Source organism: Perognathus longimembris, chromosome 23 (assembly GCF_023159225.1).
Source record: "Perognathus longimembris pacificus isolate PPM17 chromosome 23, ASM2315922v1, whole genome shotgun sequence".
Lineage (NCBI taxonomy): Eukaryota > Metazoa > Chordata > Mammalia > Rodentia > Heteromyidae > Perognathus > Perognathus longimembris.
The window spans coordinates 6,393,335-6,415,443 of record NC_063183.1 but is presented as its reverse complement, the minus strand read 5'-3'; the positions used below and the strand labels follow the sequence as shown (position 1 = coordinate 6,415,443).

At 49.6% G+C, this 22,109-nt stretch overlaps 2 protein-coding genes across 2 annotated transcripts in view; both read left to right on the top strand.

Moving 5' to 3' along the window:
* Prrt2 (proline rich transmembrane protein 2) overlaps nucleotides 1–10,507 on the top strand; it is a 19,816-nt gene extending 9,309 nt beyond the window's left edge. The window contains exon 3 of the transcript XR_007208761.1: nucleotides 10,495–10,507. The gene's annotated coding sequence lies outside the window, so the exon portion shown is untranslated. The remainder of the gene's footprint in view (nucleotides 1–10,494) is intronic.
* LOC125340418 (major vault protein) overlaps nucleotides 1–22,109 on the top strand; it is a 24,794-nt gene extending 2,685 nt beyond the window's left edge. The window contains exons 2-15 of the mRNA XM_048332039.1: nucleotides 8,331–8,480; nucleotides 8,880–9,075; nucleotides 10,015–10,138; nucleotides 10,255–10,386; nucleotides 11,271–11,365; nucleotides 11,860–12,096; nucleotides 14,824–15,105; nucleotides 15,953–16,197; nucleotides 16,285–16,482; nucleotides 17,119–17,505; nucleotides 19,178–19,294; nucleotides 19,466–19,592; nucleotides 19,960–20,148; nucleotides 21,776–22,109. Coding sequence (XP_048187996.1) covers nucleotides 8,331–8,480; nucleotides 8,880–9,075; nucleotides 10,015–10,138; nucleotides 10,255–10,386; nucleotides 11,271–11,365; nucleotides 11,860–12,096; nucleotides 14,824–15,105; nucleotides 15,953–16,197; nucleotides 16,285–16,482; nucleotides 17,119–17,505; nucleotides 19,178–19,294; nucleotides 19,466–19,592; nucleotides 19,960–20,148; nucleotides 21,776–21,982 — 2,686 coding nt within the window. The 3' untranslated portion in view covers nucleotides 21,983–22,109. The remainder of the gene's footprint in view (nucleotides 1–8,330; nucleotides 8,481–8,879; nucleotides 9,076–10,014; nucleotides 10,139–10,254; nucleotides 10,387–11,270; nucleotides 11,366–11,859; nucleotides 12,097–14,823; nucleotides 15,106–15,952; nucleotides 16,198–16,284; nucleotides 16,483–17,118; nucleotides 17,506–19,177; nucleotides 19,295–19,465; nucleotides 19,593–19,959; nucleotides 20,149–21,775) is intronic.

The window sequence follows — 22,109 nt, the reverse complement described above, 5'->3', positions numbered from 1 at the left end:
AAGTGAATTATATCTTACCGAATCTCAGTTCTCAGCAATCATCTAAAGCAGGAAGTGGTTGTGATGTGTGATAAACCAGAAAGAGGCAACTGAAAACAAGCCCTGGAAGTTCCCGAATCATATGACTCATCCTGCAAATAGAATTAGAATGCTTAACTTCAAATCCAGTGAAAGACAACTGGGTGCTGGTGGCTCACGCCTGTAATTCTAGCTATTCAGGAGGCTGAGATCTGAGGATTTTGGTTCAAAGCCAGGCAGGGAAGTCTGATAGACTCTGATCTCTAATCATCAAAAAAGCTAGAAGTAGAGCTGTGGCTCAAGTGGTAGAGCCCTAGGGGGTGGGGGAGAGAGGAGAGGGAGAGGGAGAAGAGAGGAGAGAGTGAGAGCGAGCTCAGGCTCTGAGTTCAAGCCCCAGGACTGGCGAAACAAAATAAAAAAAATCTGTGAAAGACAAAGCCATTGAAGAGAGCACATCTGAAACTTCACACACCTTCACTTAAACATAAGGCTGTGTTGATCTGGTGGCAGATGTGAGGAGAAGATGGTGTCTTGGAAGTGGGCCTGGGTGGGATGGAGGAGAATGAGTGAAACCTTCCCTTCAGGAGCAATCTCAGTGGAGCACCAGGTTCATCTTCCTCTTGGCTAACATCATGGAGTCTCTACAATGTGTTTGTCACATCCTCACCACCCCCCCACACTCCGCCGCCCCCCCCCCCCCCCCGGCAGCCTCAGGACCAATCTTTATTCTCACTGGTCAACAGGGCCCCAGGGTCATGCTTGCAGTGACAGAACCTACCGGTGTGACATTTTTCCCACTAGTGTTTTTCTTTTTTCTTTTCTCTTTTTTTTTGAGACAAGGTCTCATTAAATAGTATACCTTACTCTTGAACTCATGGTTGTCCTTCCTTTACCTTCCAAGTCAAGGGCTTGTACATGCTAGGTTTGCTAGCTAGCGAGACACTATTATTTGAACCATGATTCCTGCCTGATTTTGCTGTTGTGGTAGTGGTGGGGCTTCATTTGGATGTGCGTGTTGGCCCTAGAGCTTGAACTTAGGGCCTGAGCGCTGTCCCTGAGCTTTTTTTGCTGAAGGCTAGTGCTCTACCAGTTGAGTCACAGCTCTACTTGGAGCCCATTGATTTTTTTTTTTCTGATTGGGCTGGCTTTCAACTTTGATCCTCAGATTTCAGCCACCTAAGTATCTAGGACTACAGGTGTGAACAACTAGCACTAGCAAGTTCTTTCTCTTCTCCTCTTTTTTGTGCCAGTCCTGGGGCTTGAACTCAGGGCCTGGGCACTGTTCCTGAGCTTCTTTTGCTCAAGGCTAGCACTCTACCACTAGAGCCACAGTGCCACACACACCTCTCTTCAGAGATGGATGCCTTTAAGAAATCTCCAGGTGCCACTAATGCACTCATGTCCAGCCAGGTTGAGAGTAGCTGCTGTAGCCCTGGCCTTGCTCTCCTTTCAGTGTGCTCAGATCTGCAGTGAATTGGGTGGGAATGTCGATTAATTTCTAAGCTCTGGCGAGGACCCAGATTCTGCAACACTAGCAAGCTTCCAGGTGGTACTCTGTGGCTCACAGCCGACCACATGCAGCCCTGTCACTTTGGAATTACCACTGTCACCTGAACTTTGCCAGCCACTCTCAGATGACCTTGGAAGACTTCTGATCCATAGTGATTTGCAACTCATTAATTTGGTTGAAATGGAAGTTTTTAGGTCATTTGTGTCTGTGTGTGTCAGTCCTAGGATTTGAACTCAGGGCCTGGGCACTATTCATGAGCTTTTGTTTAAGAGTAGCACTCAACTTAGTTCAGCCACAGCTCCACTCCCAGCTCTTTTGGTAATTAATTGGCGACACGAGTCTCAGACTTCTCTGCTGGGGCTGGCTTTCAACCATGATCCTTAGATCCCAGCCTCCTGAGTAGCTAGGATGACAGGTGTGAGCTCCTGAGGCCTGGCTGCCAAGTTTTCAGTTTTGCTTTTGAGTTCAGAGACTAGGATCAGACACCTGGTGGTTCGTGCCTATTATCCCAGCATTTGGGTGGCTAAAGCAGGAAGATCATGAGTTCAAGGCCAGTCTGGGCTACATAGGAAGATTGAAAGGAACCAGGACAGCTTAACTTAGACCTTCTCTTAAAAAAGCAAATAAAGACAAGGATCAGAAGCCCCTCGTTTTTATCTCAGAGCGCTGGGGATGGAACCAGAGCCTTGTGCATGCTAGGCAGATGTTCTATCACTCTAGAGTTACACTGCCAGCCCAAGGCCTTTTTTTTTTTTTTTTTTTTTTTGGTCAGTCCGGGGCCTTGGACTCAGGGCCTGAGCACTGTCCCTGGCTTTCTTTTGCTCAAGGCTAGCACTCTGCCACTTGAGCCACAGCACCACTTCTGGCCGTTTTCTACATATGTGGTGCTGGGGAATCGAACCCAGGGCTTCATATGTACGTGTCAAGCACTCTTGCCACTAGGCCATATTCCCAGCCCCCTAAAATGTATTCTTTTTTTTTGGCCAGTCCTGGGCCTTGAACTCAGGGCCTGAGCACTGTCCCTGGCCTCCTTTTGCTCAAGGCTAGCACTCTGCCACTTGAGCCACAGTACCACTTCTGGCCATTTTCTGTATATGTGGTGCTGGGGAATCGAACCCAGGGCCTCATGTATATGAGGCAGGCACTCTTGCCATTAGGCCATATCCCCAGCCCCCGGCCATTTTCTATATATGTGGTGCTGGGGAATCGAACCCAGGGCTTCATGTATACGAGGCAAGCAGTCTTGCCACTCTCCCCAGCCCCCAAGGCCTTCTTTGAACTCTAAACCCAGCTTCTGTCCTGACAGACTGTTCTCTGCCATCTGTCACCTCTCTCTCTCGTTTCTCTTGCTTTCCTTTGTATTTTGTGCCAGTATTGGGGCTTGAACTAAGGGCCAAGGGCCTCGCACACTCAGTTTTTTCCCTCAAGGCTGGTGCTCTGCCACTTGAGCCATGCTTCTATATCTGGCTTTGTGTTGGTTAATTGGAGATAAGAATCTCACTGGCTTTTCTACCCAGGGTATTCAGATTTCAGCCTCCTGAGTAGCTAGCATTATAGACATGAGCCACCAGTGCTTAACTCAGTCTCCTCCCGTGTGTGTGTGTGTGTGTGTGTGTGTGTGTGTGTGTGTGTGTGTGTGTGTGTGTGTGTGTGTGTTGGGGAGGGAGTTTCTGTCAGACTTTGGATGAATATGGGCCAAAAAAAATCTCGTAACCTTTGAGGTACTTGTGGTCAGGCAAGACTGAAGAGCCCCCCGCCCCCCAAGAGCCATCTAGTGGCCAGATCTCAGAAGCAAGGACAGAGGGACATGAGTTCTGAGTATATTAGAGACATAGAGCCAGTCATGAGGGCTGGATGAGAACTTCCAAAGGTCAACACAATTTTCTAACTTTTGAGAGAACCCTGGCCTACTGAAAGTATCATCTCTGACTGTATGCACCATGTAGTGAGCCATGAAAGCCTCAGTCTTATACTTGTCACAGTGTATATGAATGTAAGAGCAAGACCTGCTCTGAGGATTTGGTAGGTGCACTGCATGGAAGGCCCTGATTTTGGGTGAGCTAGGGGTGGTCAGGGAGGCGAGGCAAGATCCTTGTATGATGACAGGTCCTGGTGGCTCACACCTGTAACTCCAGCTACTCAGGGGAGCTGAGATCAGAGGACTGCAGTTCAAAGATAGCCTGGGCAGGAACGTCCATGAGACTCTTATATCCAATGAACCGGAAGTGGTGCTGTGGCTCAAAGTGGTAGAGTGCTACCCTTGGACACAAAAGCTCAGGGACAGTGCCCGGGCCCTGAGTTCAAGCCCTACAACTGACAAGACCAAAGATCCTTGAACTAAGGCAGGTGCCCAGCCTTAAGAACGAGGCAGGAAGGATCAAGCAATGGAGAGTCATGCCTGTAATCCTAGCTATTCAGGAGGCTGAGAAATGAGGACTGAAGTTCAAAACCAGCCCAGGCAAGGAAGATCCAAACAGCTAGAAAATGGAGGTGTAACTCAAGTGGTAGAACATCAGCCTTGAGCGAAAAAGCTAAGGACAGTACCCAGGTCTTGGGTTCAAGCCCCAGTAAAGGACGGGGGGCGGGGAGAAGAGGGGGGTGTAGAGGGGGGGGAGGGGAGAGGGAGAGAGGAGGGATCAGCCATTAAGATGACTTGCTGAGTCACGGAGCTGGGCGAGGCTCTCAGCCCCCTAACTGGGCCCAGCTGGGGTGGCAGATGGTAGAGAGGCCTTGGCAGTAGGGAGTAGAACTTTGTCCAATGGGGAGCCAAGGGGGGGCTCCTCCCAGAGTCTGCTTCCAGCCCAGGGCCTTCTGGAGTTCACCTCCTCTGCCGGGCCTCAGAGCTTGGCCCATACCTCTGCCTGCATCCAGAGCCCTTCCTCTTGCTTCTTCCATTTCCTGGCTAGAATTCCACTCTGTAGAGAAGCTGGCACAGGAGCCACTGGGAGCCGCTTTCCTTGGCTATAGGAAGTTCCTGCTTGATGGTGCCTCTACCCTGTAGCTGAGGTGATATATATGTCATCCTCTTGGCCAGTAAACAACTGAGGGCTAAACCATGTCAGGTGCTGGTCAGGTAGGAAGGTGGGGGCTTTGGCACTGCCCTCCCCCAACAATAACACAGCATGTATCATCATAGGTCAGGCTCTGCTCTGAGCTGTGTGTGTATATGTTGGTCCTGGGGTTTGAACTCAGGGTCTGGGTGCTGTCCTTGAGCTTCTTTTACTCAAAGTTAATGCTTTCCCACTTGAGCCACAGTGCCACTTCAGTTTTTTTGGTAATTAATTCAGGTTTTTTGGAGATTAGCGTCTCACAGGCTTTCCTGCCCAGGTTAGGCTTCCAACCATCATTCTTACATCTCAGCTCCTAAGTAGCTAGGATTACAAGCTTGAGCCACTGGTGTCTGGCTTTGTTGTTGTTTGTTTGTTTTGGCCTGTACTGGGGCGGGGCCACATGTTCTCACTTAGCTTTTACCCTCCAGGCTGGAACTCTACCACCTGAATCACAACTCCACATTTGGGGGGGGGGGGTCCTTAATTAGATATTAGAGTGTCATGCAATTTCCTGCCCAAGATGGCTTTGAACTTTGATCTTCAGATCTCCTCCTCTTGAGTAGCTAGGATTACCGGACTGAGCCATGGGTGCAGGCTGCTGTGAGCACTTTATGTATATATTTACCCTCACTATATAGTGCAGGACACTGCTATCCATTCTGGTTTGTAGCCTCCCCCCCCCAAAAAAAAAAAAAAAAAAAAAACAGGCACAGGAATCAAGGGACTCAGTGAAGGTCACTCATTGAATAAAGGTGTGAGCCACTGACCTGGCAGCCCTAGTTCTGGATCATTTCATACCATGAAGTAGGGAGGAGAAACCAAGCTGAGACACAGTGGAAAGAAAAAAGCTTGAGCAGAGAGGAGGAGAGCAGGAAGTCAGGGGGCCCCCCTTGTTTTTCAAGGACTTGGAGCAGGAGCTCAGAAGTTGAAAAAAGCCACCTTCTTACAATTTAGGGAAATTAACTTCAAGTGAAAAAGTATCAAGCCAGTGAAAGTATCAAGATCAGATTCCATACAAAGTTACAAGATATGAATGAGGAACAGAATTACAATTCCTCTGATGGGAAGGTGTCCCCCCAAAAAGGCATCAAAATTGTAACTTCTTTCAAAAGGAGAGGAAGGAAACAGGTATAAAACTGCAAATCACAGCTGTAAAATAAATCCCAAGCACCTTGAATCCAGGTCTTTGAGTCCTGATAATACCACCAACTTTCTGTATAGCCTCATTATCCCTGTCTGGGTCTCATCTAGGTAGAGCTGCACTTTTTGGGACAGGATCTATCAGCCACATTTGACTAAGTTAAAATGAAGACCAGGCATTGGTGGCTGATGTGCCTGCTAGGGTCTGAGTATAAATTATAAGGGGTGAGTTCAGAGTGTGGTAAGCAATGAAACTGTGTGCTAAGCAGATTCCTGCTTAGCTCTTGCCAATTTTGACACATGGAAACTTTCTATTGCTGGTCTCCTAAATTTTTTGGGGGGGGAGGGGTGTCTTCTAATTCTTGAAGAGAATTACCAGGAAGAGGGAATTAGGAGCTGTAAAAACTCAATTTCTAAGCTGGGTACCAGTGGCTGGTGCCTATAATCTTAGCCACTCGGGAGGCTGAAATCTGAGGATCCTGATTTGAAGCCATCCCCAGGAGGAAAGTCGGTGAGGCTCTTTTCTTCAATTAACCACAAAAAAAGGCAGAAGTGGAGCTGTGGCTCAAGTGGTAGAGTGCTAGCCTTAAGCACAAAAGTTTAGGGACAGAATTCAGGCCTAGAGTTGAAGCCCCAGGATCAGCAAAAACAAAGTTTAAAAACCTGAAACAGGGCTGGGAAAGTGGCTTAGTGGTAGAGCACTTGCCTACCATACATGAAGCCCTGGGTTCGATTCCTCAGTACCACATACAGAGAAAAAGCTGGAAGTGGCTCTGTGGCTCAAGTGGTAGAGTGCTGGCCTTGAGAAAAAGAAGCCAGGGTCAGTCCCTGAGTCCAAGTCCTAGGACTGGCAAAAAAAAAAAAAAAAAAAAAAGCCCTTCAAACAATTGAAATGTTATAGATTGTGTAGATAACAAAACTTTTCTCCTGGGCTCCTTCCAGCTTTGTCTATAATTTCATGGTTTCTGCTAGTTTTTCCTGGGCAAAACCACTCAATTCAAATGTGCAACTGGCTGCGTATTATATAATGGCTTCAAAACTGTCTTATGCAGCCTGGCATGGTGCTATACACACCTGTTATCCCAGCACTCAAGAGGCTGAGAAGGGAGGGTTGAGAGTTCAAGGCCAGCCTGGTCAGCCTAGTGAGATCCTAACTCAGAATCTTTTTTTTTTTTTTATGCCAATACTGGGTCTTGAACTCAGGCCCTGGGCACTGTGCCTTAGTTTTTCAGTCAAGCTTGATGCTCTGCCACTTGACCCACACCTTCCTTTGCAGCTCTTTCATGGTAATTCTAGATAAGAATCTTCTGATGAACTTTCCTGTCTGGGCTGGCTTTAAGCTGTGATCTTCAGATCTCAGCTTCCTGAGTGGCGAGGACTACAGACACGAGCCACCACTGCCCAAAAGGAGAAGAAAAGTCTGACCATAATCTCTGAAGAAAAGTTCTGAGTTCCATAGCACAGTTGACTGCCTTTGTTTGACTCAAAAGATCATGTGCAAAGTCCAAAGGGTGCTGGCTATAGAGACAGGTGTATGTGTGTGTGTGTGTGCGTGTGCATGTGTGCGTGCATGCGTGTGGGTGTGTGTGATATTCCTGTACAAGCCAAGTACAGAATGAAACTATCTGGGAGTCCATGACAGAGTGGATGGTTGGGAAAGTACTAAAAAATCGTGTCTCCTTTTCCCCTTCATCCCCATCCTTACCCTTACCTCTGCTCATAACAGAGAACCAAGCAGGAAAGGACTTGCTGTGTTACTCATTTGGCTGAATTTATGAAAGCATCACTTTTGTCTAAGATTCCTTCCAGGATGGGCCACTGGCCTTTCACCCCAGGACTGCTTCATGGTTAGGGGAGAGGAGTACAAAGCTGATGAAAATAATCTTTAGGCCATGGGCTAGCCCAAGACTACAGATGAGCCCTTGGGATCTGCCCAGCCAGTCAGAGCCACCCTTCCTGTGGTGAGCGGAACAAGGCCTCCCTCATCCCAGCCTCCACTGACTAATGTTCCCAGCTTGAAGGTCTAGCCTGGGAACCTTTGTCTAAAGCTCCATGTGGCACTACCAGCAGTGTGAGAAGAGTGAGGGAAGGAATGGGGCAGTGACCCTCCCCCCCCTCCCCCGTATCTGTGGACAGTTTGGCAAAAGAGAGGCCTAGGTAGATTGCAGTGACCCCCGTGGGAAAAAGAAAGGGAGAGGTAGGCATAGGAGAGACAAGGAGCATATCAGAGCAGAAAGGGCCATCCTCAGAGTGTGGCCTGCCTTTTCCAGGGCCCCCTGTTAATGTGTGTGGGGGGGTGGGTGGGGGGGGTGTGGGTGTGTGTGGGTGTGTGTGTGGGTGTGTGTAGTCAAGGCCTGGGCACTGTCCCTTAGCTTTTTTGCTCAAGGCTAGAACTCTACCATATTTCTACTTCCAGCTTTTTTGGTGGTTTATTGGATAGAAGAGTTTCAAGGACTTTTCCCTGCTCAAGGTAGGCTTTGAACCAGGATCCTCAGATCTCAGCCTCCTGAGTAGCTAGGATGGCAAGCATGAGCCCCCAGTGCCCAGCCCCTTGTGTTAATCTCGTTATGCTCTTTCTCCATCTGCCTACCATTCTCCCTGTTTGCACTCAGGGACACCAGGGGCTTGGGATTCACCATGGCAACTGATGAATCCATCATCCGCATCCCTCCTTACCATTACATCCATGTGCTGGACCAGAACAGCAATGTGTCCCGAGTGGAAGTTGGCCCAAAGACTTACATCCGGCAAGACAATGAGAGGTTGGTGGGGTCCTCTGTTTCCTCCTCCCTGTGCTCAAGTGGAATAGTCTTCTTGGCTCTGGGTGGGAGGAAGGCTTCTCTTGTTTTTACTTCCTCCTTTGAAGGGGGACATGACTTTCTTGGCTCCTCACAGCCTTTTTTTTTTTTTGTCCTGGGGCTTGAACTCAGGGCCTAGACTTGGTCCCTGAGCTCTATTGCTCAAGGCTAGTGTGCTACCACTTTGAGCCACAGTGTTACTTCCAGTTTTCTGGTGGTTCGTTGGAGATAAGAGTCTCAGGGCCTTTCCTGCCCAGGCTGGCTTTGAACCATGATCCTCAGATCTCAGCCTCTTGAGTAGCTAGGATGACCGCCGTGAGCCACCAGCATCTGGCTCTCACAGTCTTTCTAACCTTCTGACAGGGTGCTGTTTGCCCCCATGCGCATGGTGACTGTGCCCCCACGCCACTACTGCACGGTGGTCAACCCCGTGGCCCGGGATGCCCAGGGCGCAGTGCTGTTTGACGTCACAGGGCAAGTACGGCTTCGCCACGCTGACCAAGAGATCCGGCTGGCCCAGGACCCCTTCCCCCTGTACCCAGGGGAGGTGCTGGAAAAGGTACTGGCTCACTTGCTGCCGCCCCCACCTGACGCCTCTGTGTCACCTTCTGAGGGGAAAATAAGCAGACCAAGGGAAACGTGGGGGAAGGACGCACACGGGTTCTCACCAGGGGCAAATGGGACTCCTTGCCTCCTCCTCTCCTTCCCACCACTGCAGTCAGTCCCCTACAGTGGCTCCCAAAGAGATTTGTTCTTCCTCTGAGGACTGTTGGCCTGACTTCTGTCATGCCACCTAGACTATTTCATGCTTGTGTGTGTGCGTGAGCCCATTTGTGCTCATCCTGGGGCTTGGACTCAAGGCCTAGGAGCTGTCCCTGAGCTTTTGTGCTCAAAGCTAGAGCACGCTATTTGAGCCACAGCTCTACTTCTGGCTTTTTGGTGGTTAGAGATAAGTCTCACAGGCTTTGTTGTTAGGGCTGGTTTCAAATCTCAATCCTCAGATCTCAGCCTCTTTTTTCCCCAGGCTGGCCTTGAATCCTGATCCTCCTACTGCTTCCCATGTTGCTAGGGCTCTTCTTTATCTTCCTCCTCCTCCTCCTCTCCCTCCTCCTCCTTCCTTCCTTTCTCCTCATTTGGGGATCAAAATCAGTGCTTGTCCATTTTAAGTAGTCACTGTATCACTGAGTTATACCCCTACCCCTCTATACAGTGCTTTTTTTTTTTCTTTGTACTAATACTTGTGCTTAAACTCAGAGCCTTCTGTTCTTCGTTTAAGGCTAGCACTTTATACCACTTGAGCCATACCTTCACTTCTAGCTTTTTGTTGATTAGTTGAGATGTTTGTTGATTAGTTGAGAAGTTTCTTTGTCTGCCTAGACTGGCTTTGATCTGAGATCCGCAGACCTCGGCTCCAGAATAGCTAAGATGACAACCATGCACTGCCTGCACACAGCCAGGGTACTAGACTTGACCCCATAACCCTTTCTTCTCTTCCCAGGACATCACCCCACTGCAAGTGGTTCTGCCTAACACTGCCCTGCACCTTAAGGCTTTGCTGGACTTTGAGGATAAGAATGGAGACAAGGTGTTGGCAGGAGATGAATGGCTATTTGAGGGACCAGGTATGTGATCTCAATTGGGCTTGCTCTGGGTCAGGGCTTTCTTCTCCTCCCCACCCCATCCCCTATGTCCCTGCTGTCCTCTGACCACCCATCTCAATTCCATCCTCCCTTCCCAGGCACGTACATCCCTCAGAAGGAAGTGGAGGTCGTGGAGATCATTCAGGCGACAATCATCAGGCAGAACCAGGCCCTGCGACTGAGGGCACGCAAGGAATGCTCGGACCGGGACGGCAAGGAGAGGGTGACAGGTGGGACCACTTGAGGGGGACTGCTGATGGGTAGCAAAGAGGGGCCTGGCCTCCCGGGGGAAGGCCACTCTGCCTGGGGCATGGGGGCTTTCCTAGTCTGCCTGTCAGTCTGTCTGTCCTAGGCTTTGAACTCAGGGTCTCATGCTTGCTATGCACCTGCTTAGCCATGGCTCTAGCCCATTTTCACCATGGCTATTCTGGGCATAGAGTACAATCCTCTTGTGCTTCCCCTAGTCACGGGGAATGACAGGCACACACCATGCTACCTAGCCATTGGCTGAAATGGAGTCGCACAAACTTATATGCCTATGCTGGTCTGGACCATGACCCCTAGATCTCTCCCTCCCAGGTAACAGGATTATAGGCTTAAGCCATATGCTTATTTGCTGCTGCTGCTGCTGTATGTGTATGGGGGGCGGGGACAGTGTACTGGATCTTGAACTCCTAGCCTTATGCTCTTCTGCTTCCTGATCATGGCTGGCATTCTACTACTTGAGCCACAGCTCCAAATTGGAGCTGGTAAATTGGAGATAAAGGATCTCTGGGCTGGCTTTAAATCACAATTTTCTAGGTTTCTCTCAGCCTCCCGAGTAGCTAGAGGTATAAGCTTGACTTGCTGCTGCTGCTTCTCTTGGTTCATTTATTTTTTATTTCTTCATTTATTAATATTTAGACAGGATATCTCTATATAGCCCAGGCTAGTCTCAAACCTCAAATTCAGGATCTCCCATTCTGCTCCCTAAGTACTAGATTACAGGCATATGTTACTATACTCAGCTTCTAGAAGACACTTTTTTTATTCTCCTGGGGCAGGGATTAGTTTTCCTCTGGCCTCCTAGAGAGGATGCCATCTGACCTTTGACACTTCCTCTCCCCTTGGCCAGGAGAAGAATGGCTGGTCCGCTCAGTGGGTGCCTATCTCCCCTCAGTCTTCGAAGAAGTCCTGGATTTGGTGGATGCTATCATCCTTACAGAAAAGGTTTGTACCCTGGGATGTGGGCCAGGGGAGCCTGGGCAGCTATATTTCTGGGGTCACTAGAGAGAATTCTGAAGCCAGATGATCTGAGAGGAATCTTGGGGCACCTGTGAAGGTTAAAAACTCCTCCAGGGGCCTTGTGCTGGTGGCTCATGACTGTAATCCTAACTACTAAGGTGTCTGTGATCTGAAGATTGTGTTCAAAGCCAGACCAGGCAGACAAATCAAGTGACTCTCATCTCCAACTAACCAGCCAAAAGCCAGAAGTGCAGAAGTGGTTCAAGTGTAGAACACCAGCCTTGAGTAAAAAAAGTCATGTGAGAGTCTGAGGCCCTGAGTTCAAGCCTCAGTACTGGCACCCACATGCAAAATAAATGTCCTTGTGGGTTGGTAGAAATTGTCAGCTCCGATCAGAGGGCATTTGGTGGCTAGAGCCCCAAGGAAATGTGAGAAGGAAGTTGGAGGCGGGGTTCCTCTAACACTCCCTCTTCCTGCAGACCGCAGTGCACCTCCGGGCCCGGCAGAACTTCCTGGACTTCCGGGGCGTGGGCCGCCGCACTGGGGAGGAATGGCTGGTGACCGTGAAGGACACGGCAGCCCACGTGCCAGATGTCTACGAGGAGATGCTGGGGGTGGTGCCCATCACCACACTGGGCCCCCAACACTACTGTGTGGTCCTCGACCCCATCGGAGTTGATGGCAAGAACCAGCTGGGCCAAAAGCAGGTCATCAAGGTGAGCTGTCCAGGGCCCCAGAGCCTGCCCGCTAGCCGAGGCCAGGGCCCGAGTGGCAGCAGGCCATCTGAGCCCTCACAGGCCAGGCACACTTTCTGGAAATAACTTTCAGTGCCTTTATGCACCTAAGTCCGTACATGTGGAATGCCTCCTGTTTGCTTCCCTGGCTTTTCTGTGTCCTGCTCCCGCCCCACCCCTCCAAGATCCCAAGTACCTGCTGCCTCATTTGGGGATGTAATCCTAGCCTCCAATGCCTGAACACCCCAGAATGTTCTCCCAGTGTTCTGGAACCTTTGTTGTCCGCTTAAAATAATTCTCACAGGGGCCAGGAATTTGGCCTAGTGGTAGAGTACTTGCCTAGCATGCACAAAGCCCTGGGTTCAATTCCTTAGTACCCATATAAACAGAAAAGGCCAGAAGTGGTGCTTTGGCTTAAGTGGTGGAGTGCTAGCCTTGAGCAAAAGAAGCTCAGGGACAGTGCCCAGGCCCTGAGTTCAAGCCCCAGGACTGGCAAATAATTCTCACATCTCCCCTTCCCCCACACCCCTTCCTAGACTGTGTGTGGGAATACCACGAGATAGCCAATGGTCGCTGCAAAAGGTAGGAGAGAAAATTTAAGCTTGGTGAGCCTCTAGGTTTCTGTGGGTGATTCAACTGGGCTGTGGTGTCATGAACACAGCCTAGACAACATGGAAGTCAAGGCCTGCTGCTGTCTTCCTGGCATAGTTTTATGTGCAAAAGCAGGAGAACAAAAAATGTCAACACAGCAGACCCTGGTGGCTCACACCTGTCATCTTAGCTACTCAGGAGGCTAAGATCTGGAGGATTGTAGTTCAAGGCCAACCCAGGCAGAAAAAGTTCACAAGACTCCCATCTCCAGAATAACCAGCAGAAAGCAGGACTAGAAATGTGACTCAAGTAGAGCACAAGCCATAAGCAACCACGTTGAGCAAGTATAAGGTCCTGAGTTCAAATCTCAGCACAAACTCCCCTAGAATCAATGTCAAAATATCCACAAGTCCATCAATTGAATAGATAAAATGTTGTGGTGGCTCACACCTCTCATCCTAGCTACTCAGGAGACTGAGATCACAGTTTGAAGCCAATTGGGCAGGAAAGTCTGTGAGATGCTTATCTCCAATTAATCACCAGAAAACCAGAAGTGGTGCTGTGGCTTAAAATGATAGAGCACTAGTCTTGAGCACAAAAGCTCAAGGACAGAACCCTGGCCCTGAGTTCAAGCCCCACCCTGACAAAGAAAAAAGAAAAAAAGTTGTGGCATATCCATAAATAGAATCTCATTCCTCTGTAAAAAGAACTGAAATAATTAAATGAGCTACAGCACAGGTAAAGTTGAAAATAAGCTACACAGAAGACCATTAGTGTATAATTTACATGTAATATCCAGAATAGGGAAACCCAGAGAGAGAGTAGTAATGGTAGGTCTGTGGTGATGGGTGACAGTAGCTACTGTTAAATACAATGTTTCCTTTCCAAGGTGATGAAACTATTATAGACTTATATAGTCTAACGCTGAAGATACTAAAGATCATGGTCCAAATCCAGCCCAGGCAGGAAAGTCTATGAAACTCATCTCCACTAAAACTACCAAAAAGCTGGAAGTGGAGTTGTGGCTCAAGGAGTAGAACCCTAGTCTTGAGCAAACAGAAGCTCAAGGACAGTGTTTAGGCCCTGAGTTCACGTCCCAGAACCATCACAGAGAAAAACGTATAGGTATGGTTCAAGTGGTAGAGGACCAGCCTCGAGGGGAAAAAAAGCCTACTAAGAACTGGACACACACACACATCATATGCATGTATAATTATTTTTGTCAGTCATGGGGCTTGAACTTAGGACACTGTCCCTGAGCTTTATTTTGCTCAAGGCTAGTGCTCTACCATGTTGAGCCACAGCACCACTTCTGGTTTTCTGATGGTTAATTGGAGTTGAGTCTCAGACTTTCCTACCTGGGTTGGCTTTGAACCGCAATCCTCAGATCTGTCTCCTGAGGAGCTAGGATTACAGGTGTGAGCCCCCAGCCTCTGTGTGTATAATATATATATATGTATATGCATAGACACATTTATACACATATAATATACCTAAATTAACACATTGTGCACATTGGTGGAGTGAACTATATTTTGATAAACATATACAGAAGAACATAATGATCAAATAATTTAGCCTATCTATTACCTTAAACAATTATAAGTTCTTTTTCATTTTGACTTTTGAGGCAGTCTGACTAGCCCAGCTGGCCTTCTTAAACTCATGATCTTCCTGCCTCTGCTTTCTAAACCGGGATTAGAGGAGTGTGCCATCACACCAACTTAGGTTACTACTTTTTTTTTTTTGGCCAGTCCTGGGGCTTGAACTCAGGGCCTGGGCACTGTCCCTGGCTTCTTTTTGCTCAAGGCTAGCACTCTTCCACTTGAGCCACAGCACCACTTCTGGCTTTTTCTATGTGGTACCAAGGAATTGAACCCAGGGCTTCATGCATGCTAGGCAAGCACTCTACCGCTAAGCCACATTCCCAGCCCCTTAGGTTAATTCTTGGCTGTTGTTTCTGCAGATCTTGGTCATCATAGTTTGCAAAATCTTTTACCACATGCTCTGAACAGAAGAGCTTCTGTCGAGTCTCACGGTGCTCTAGTGTGGAACCCTGTTTTCCACATGAGCCCCAGATGGCTCAGGGCCCTGAAACAGCCTCTTCTCTCCTACCAGGGAGAGAAATCCTTTTTTCTGCAGCCTGGAGAGAGGCTGGAACGAGGCATCCAGGATGTGTACGTGCTGTCGGAGCAGCAGGGCCTGCTGCTGCGGGCTCTGCAGCCCCTGGAGGAGGGCGAGGAGGAGGAGAAGGTGTCCCGCCAGGCTGGGGACCGCTGGCTCATCCGAGGACCCCTGGAATATGTGCCATCTGCCAAGGTGGAGGTGGTGGAAGAGCGGCAGGCCATCCCCCTGGATGAGAACGAGGGCATCTACGTGCAGGATGTCAAGACTGGAAAGGTAACAGCTAGGGGCTGCGGCCTTTGCTGCCATGGGTGACAGTGGTCCTCTAGAGGAAGCATGTAACTGAGGTGGGGAGGGGTCTTCACCTGTATTCATGGCAGCTACTGCTGGGCTGGCAGGCAGGAAGAGAGAGAGGGGGCACTCCATGAACATTCACTATGTCTGGGTTTTTTTGTTTTGTTTTGCCAGCCCTGGGGCTTGAACTCTGGACCTGAGCACTATCCCTGAACTCCTTTTGCTCAAGGCTAGTGCTCTGCCACTTGAGCCACAGCTTCAGTATCAGTTCTTTCTGTGATTAATTTGAGATAAGAGTCTCTTGGAGGGCTTGGAATTTGGCTTAGTGGTAGAGTGCTTGCCTAGCCTCCATGAACCCCTGGATTTCACTCCTCAGTACCACATACACAGAACAATCTGAAGTGGTGCTGTTTCTCAAGTAGTAGAGTGGCTAGCCTTGAGCAAAAGAAGCTCAGGGAAAGTACCCAGGTCCCGAGTTCAAGCCCCAGGACACACACACACATGTGTCTCGTGGACTTTCTTGCCTGGGTTGGCTTAGAAGCTCGATCCTCAGATCTTAGCCTCCTGCGTAGCTAGGATGACAGGCGTGAGCCACTGGCTGTCCCATGCATTTGCTAGATAAGGGAACGGAAGCACATGGGGGCAGTGCAGCTGTGAGCCTTTGTCAGGGATAGGGAGACAGCAAGCTGAGATGGAGACCAGCCTTGCTTGTGTAGAGACCACAGTGAGCCCCGATGAACTGTGCCACCGTGGACCAGTTCTGTCTGGAGTGGGATGAGTTCTTCCTGCTCCGCCCTCGTGCATTGCTGACCCCAGCTGTGTCCCCCAGGTGCGCGCTGTGATTGGGAGCACCTACATGCTGACGCAGGATGAGGTCCTATGGGAGAAGGAGCTGCCTCCTGGGGTGGAGGAGCTACTGAACAAGGGGTTGGACCCTCTGGCAGACAGGGGCCAGAAGGACTCAGCCAAGGCCCGTCAGCCCTCAGCTACCCGCAACAAGACCCGTGTGGTCAGCTACCGTGTCCCCCACAATGCGGCCGTCCAGGTGTACGACTACAGAGCCAAGAAAGCCCGGTGAGGTGCCAACCAGACAGGGGGACTGGGAGGGGTTGTGGGTCCCTGTGGATCTGACCTCTTTCCTCTTATACCCCACCTCTGCAGGGTGGTCTTTGGGCCTGAGCTGGTGTCATTAGACCCTGAGGAGCAGTTCACCGTGTTGTCCCTCTCTGCTGGGCGCCCCAAACGTCCCCACGCCCGCCGGGCTCTCTGCCTGCTGCTTGGGCCAGACTTCTTTACAGATGTCATCACCATTGAAACTGCCGATCACGCCAGGCTGCAGCTCCAGCTCGCCTACAACTGGTGAGGATCTGAAGCCAGACACTGCCCCCCCACCCCAAGCCCAGAGGAAGGGAGGTGTCTGGGGAGGAGGTAGGAGGTGAGATGGCTGAGTCTGTGCCCTGATTCACAGCGAAGCCCTGCATTTAGCCAACTAGGGAAGATGGGGCCTCACCCCTAGGACCAGCATTTCTGGGGGACCCAGTGACAAGCTAAACTCTTTGCATGCCTGGCCAAATGTTTCACTGTGAGATTATTAAAAGATTGGTGGTAGCCAGGCACTGTGGGTGGCTCACGCCTGTCATCCTAGCTACTCAGGAGGCTGAGATCTGAGGATCCTGGCTCAAGGCCAGCCTGGGCAGGAAAGTCTGTAAGACTCATCTCCAACGAACCACCAGAAAACCAGAAGTGGAGGTGTGGCTCAAGTGGTAGAGCACCAAACCTTGAGTATAAAAACAGCAACAAGCGTATGAGGCCCTGAGTTCAAGCTGGAACAAGAAAAGGGGTAGTGAGGAGAGAGAGAGAGAGAGAGAGAGAGAGAGAGAGAGAGAGAGAGAGAGAGAGAGAGAGAGAGAGAGAGAGAGAGACTGCCTAAGACGGTGTTTCCTGGGGGAAATGGCTACCCCATCCTTACATCCTTACACCCCTCTCTCCTTACAGGCACTTTGAGGTGAGTGACCGGAATGACCCCCGAGAGACCACCAAGCTCTTCTCTGTGCCTGACTTTGTGGGTGATGCTTGCAAGGCCATCGCCTCCCGGGTGCGCGGTGCTGTCGCCTCCGTCTCTTTTGATGACTTCCACAAGAACTCAGCTCGCATTATCCGCATGGCAGTCTTTGGCTTTGAGACCTCTGAAGCCAAGGGCTCCGATGGTATGGGCCTGCCCAGGGCCCGGGACCGGGCTGTCTTTCCCCAAAATGGGCTGGTGGTCAGCAGCGTGGATGTGCAGTCAGTGGAGCCCGTGGACCAGAGGACCCGAGATGCCCTGCAGCGCAGCGTCCAGCTGGCCATCGAGATCACCACCAACTCCCAGGAGGCCGCGGCCAAGTGAGTGAGGCCCCAGGGCCCAGCTCAGCCACCACCAGGCTCCAATAACATGGTGTCCACGAATGGTCCCTGACCCTCTATTCTTTTTTTTTTTTAATTAATTTATTAAATGAACACAAATTTTTTTGACAAGGTGTTGTGCAAAAAGGGTACAGTTACATAGTAGGGCAGTGTGTATATTTCTTGTGACATCTTACGCCCTGTTTTTCTTTCCCTTCTCTAGGTCAGGTAGACATATATACAATATACAATGTATCAAGAACATATACAGTAGCCACGTGGCCACGCCCAAGAAAATTCGCCTAGGGCTTTAAATGTAATGTCGATATTAGACAATATGTCGACAGTAGTCTTATATGAACGTACATACATGGCTTTTGAGCTATTGTATTCCCCTGAGAGGTCAATTTTTGACCTTTATATATTGAGTAATTGTTTGGTTTTAGTTACATACTGTTGGGTCGCTACTGTCTCTCCGTCTCCCTTTGTTAACAGTCATATATCAGGGAGATCATGCCCCCTTTGTTTTCTGTGTTCTAGGCTTGTCTCGCTCAACATTATTCGAGTTCTGACCATTTCCCTGCGAATAACAATATTTCACCATTCCTAACTGCTATGTAGTATTCCATTGTGTATAAGTACCATATTTTTTGGATCCATTCGTCTGTGGAGGGGCATCTGGGTTGTTTCCATATTTTGGCTATTGTGAATTGTGCAGCGATAAACATGGAAGTACAAATGTTCTGGATTTTTCCTTGTATTAATATGTAGTGTCCTTCTTTGTCTTTTTGAGTTGATTTTAATGAAAAGTCCAGCTTGTCTGAGATCAGGATGGCTACACCTGCCGTTTTGGTAGGTGCATTTGCTTGGTAGATCTTGCTCCATCCTTTCATTCGGAGCCTGTTTTTGTCTCTTGCTGTAAGGTGGGTCTCTTATAGGCAGCAGATGTCAACTTTTTGTTTTCGGATCCATTCTGCCAGTCTGCTCCTCTTTATCGGAGAGTTTAAACCATTTCTATTTAAAGAGATCAAGGATAGGGGTGTTTTTTCTCCTTCCATTTTCTTGTTGGGCTGTTTTTTCCTCTTTTTTTTTTTTCTTTAGTGAGCCGTTCTTTCTGTTGGGCTTTGGCTATTGTAGTTTCTGTTTCTGTTTGTTTTTTGGCCAGTCCTGGGCTTGGACTCAAGGCCTGAGCACTGTCCCTGGCTTCTTTTTGCTCAAGGCTAGCACTCTGCCACTTGAGCCACAGCGCCACTTCTGGCCTTTTTCCATATATGTAGTGCTAGGGAATCGAACCCAGGGCTTCATACATACGAGGGAAGCACTCTTGCCACTAGGCCATATTCCCAGCCCCTTCTTTCTGTTTCTGTCTGTGTGTCTTGTACGATCTCTGTTGGGTGGGGCTCCCCTCTTAGAATTTGCTGTAGGGCTGGTTTTTTATTCACATACTCCTTTAGCTCCTCTTTGGTGTGGAAAGATCTGGTTTTCCCTTCAAATGTGAACTCCAATTTCGCTGGATATTTGATCCGAGGTTGCATATTGTTAGCCTGAAGTACTTGGATGGTGTTCTTCCACTCACTTCATGCTTCCAGACCCTCTATTCTTTTCCCAACGGACAGCATGTGAATCTGGGGTTGAAGGCGTGCCTGCATCTCACCTGTCCTCTCTCTTTCAGGCATGAGGCTCAGAGACTAGAGCAAGAGGCCCGGGGACGGCTGGAGAGACAGAAGATCTTGGACCAATCTGAAGCTGAAAAAGCCCGAAAGGATCTCTTGGAGCTTGAGGCTATGAGGTGGGTGGATTGAGAACTAGAGGGAAAGATGGGCAGGCAAGGCAAAGCTGAGAGTCTGGGGAAAGATGCTGGGGGGTGGGGGGGCTTGGCGAAGACAGCGCATTCACAGGACATCAAGGCTGCAGTGAGCAGGACTTCCTCCTGGGCTTCACATGACTGTCTCCTCTCCAGCATGGCGGTGGAGAGCACTGGCAATGCCAAAGCTGAGGCTGAGTCCCGAGCAGAGGCCGCTCGGATTGAAGGAGAAGGATCTGTGCTGCAGGCCAAGCTAAAGGCAGAGGCCTTGGCCATTGAGACGGTGAGTTGGGAAGCTGCCCTCTGTGGAAGGGTGTGGCTGGGGACCCTGGAGGCCCTGAAACCAAGTCAGAGACCCATGCACCCTAACAAGTCCTATGGAAGTATTCTTAGGCTTACAAAGATAGACTTCGCCCTGTGATCATGTGCTCAGTACAGTCCTCAAAGGTGAGATCATTTCTCATCCTACAGATCTCTGCATGTGTTTTACATACAGGGCCTGATTTTCATATTTGAAATCCCAGCAAGGTGTCATTTGTGCTGAGGCTCTACCCAGTCTGCCTCAGTTTCCTCAGGGGCCTGCTGGCTCTGGTAACTCACTAGACAGTCCCCAGCACATGATCTGAAGCCAGCTGGATTTTCCCTTTCAGGCAGCCGAACTTGACCGAGTAAAGAAAGTTCGAGACCTGGAACTGCTCTATGCCCAGGCTAAATTGGAACTGGAAGTAAAGAAGGCCCAGCAGCTGGCTGATGTGGAAGCAAAGAAGTTCAAGCAGATGACGGAGGCCCTGGGCCCCGGCACCATCAGGGACCTGGCAGTTGCTGGGCCCGAGATGCAGGTGAGGGGCAGAGGAGGCAGGAAGGGCCTGTGTGTGGATCTTGGGACCAGCTTTCAATCGAAAAAGGTGAAAGGCAAATTTGGCATCTTGGAAGGCATGTTCATGCCTGTTATCCTAGCTACATAGGAGGCTGAGATCTGAGGATCACTGTTTGAAGCCAGATGGGGCAGGAAAGTCCGTGAGACTCTTATCTCCAATGAACCACCAAAGTGCCAGAAGAGCTGTGGCTCAAGCGGTAAAGTGGTAGTCTTGAGCGCAAAAAAAAAAAAAAAGCTAATGGACAGCACCCAGGCCCTGAGTTGAAACCCCAGGACCAGCGCCTGTGCACGCGCACACGCACACACACACACACACACCCCTAAGATGTCAGAGGTAGGGACTGAACTTCCCTGCCTTAATGTGTCACTTGGACACAATGTCCTGATGTGTCAGCCTTGGGCACTGCGTTGGACTCTGTAGGGAGCTGGAGCTGCTGGGGCCACGTTGCTCTGTAAGCGGTGATGAGTGCTCTTGTGACAGACTGGGATGAATGACCTTCTAGGGAGAAGGTCCCCACCTGGCCCTTGCGTACTGAGTTAGTGATGGAACTGCAGAAAAGAATTTTAGGACATATTGAGGTAGAGACCATGAAAGACGATTAGTAAGGGAAAGATAAGAGGCGGTGCATAACCAGATATGGGTGTGGGCACAAATTGATCACAGGACCATGAGTGCTCCAACATCATGGATATTTATGGTGGAAAAGTAGGCTGGGGTTCAGGTTCAGATCCCCTTTAGCTGGGTGCTCCCCTTACAGGTGACTTCTAATCTGTTCCATTCTTGCTGTTGCACAATTTAACCTCCTGGGTCCAGAGACCTCATAGGTGGTTCATTCATTAACTTTGGGTCATTGTGATACAGATGGTTGGGAAGTTCCTTCAAAGACATGGGTTCTTCCAGAGTCTCCCTTCCAGAAAGGTGTCTCTACTTAAGTATTTTGTTGTTGGTGGTTGTAGGGCTCGAACTCAGGGCCTGGGCACTGACCCTGAGCCTCTTGATGCTCAAGGCTAGCACTCTATCACTTGAGCCACAGCACTACTTCTGGTTTCTGAGTGGTTAATTGGAGATACAAGTCTTATGGGGACTTTTCTGCCTGGGCTGGCTTTGAACTGTAATTCTCACATCTCAGCCTCTCAAGTTGCTAGGATTACAGGCATGAGCCACAGGTGCCCAGCAATATCTACTATCTATATTGGTGCAAATGCTTTTTTGGTTCCTAGAGGAACCATTTTCCCAAGTGTTTCGTTTTCCCCAGGATAAGTATCTTTCATTGACACACAGATATCTTTGCCCACCTAGGCACTGGTGGCTCATGCCAGTAGTCCTAATTACTCAGGACACTGAGTTCTGGAGAATCAAGGTTTGAAGCCAGTTAGGCAGAAAAGTCTCCAAGAATCTCTAACCAGTAAAATGCTAGGCCAAAAGTATGGTTCCATAGTTAGGATTACTGGCATGAGCTACCAGTGCCCCGCTGAAGAAGGGACACTAGCAGGGGATGCTCAAGGAGGATTGTGCCGAAGCTTACCAGGCTGAGGACACAGGGGAAATGTGGAGTGTCTGACTGTCCTCTCACCTTCCTTTCTTGCAGGTAAAACTGCTCCAGTCACTGGGCCTGAAGTCAACCCTAATCACCAATGGCAATGCTCCCATCAACCTCTTCAGTACAGCTCTTGGGCTGTTGGGGCTGGGGGCAGAGGCTCAGCCCTCAGACAAAAGTGAAGCCAGTGGGCTCAGCTCCCAGGAGGGCTTGATTCTGCAGGCCCCTCGTGCCACTCAAAGTTCTACAGGCAAATAAGACCTGCACTACTACCAATTCTAGCAAAGCCTATTCCATAAAGTGTAGAGGCAGTGAGGATGGGGTTGCTGAGCAACAGTGCTAGGTCTTGAGTTCAAGCCCCGGTACTGGCACGCACAAATAATGA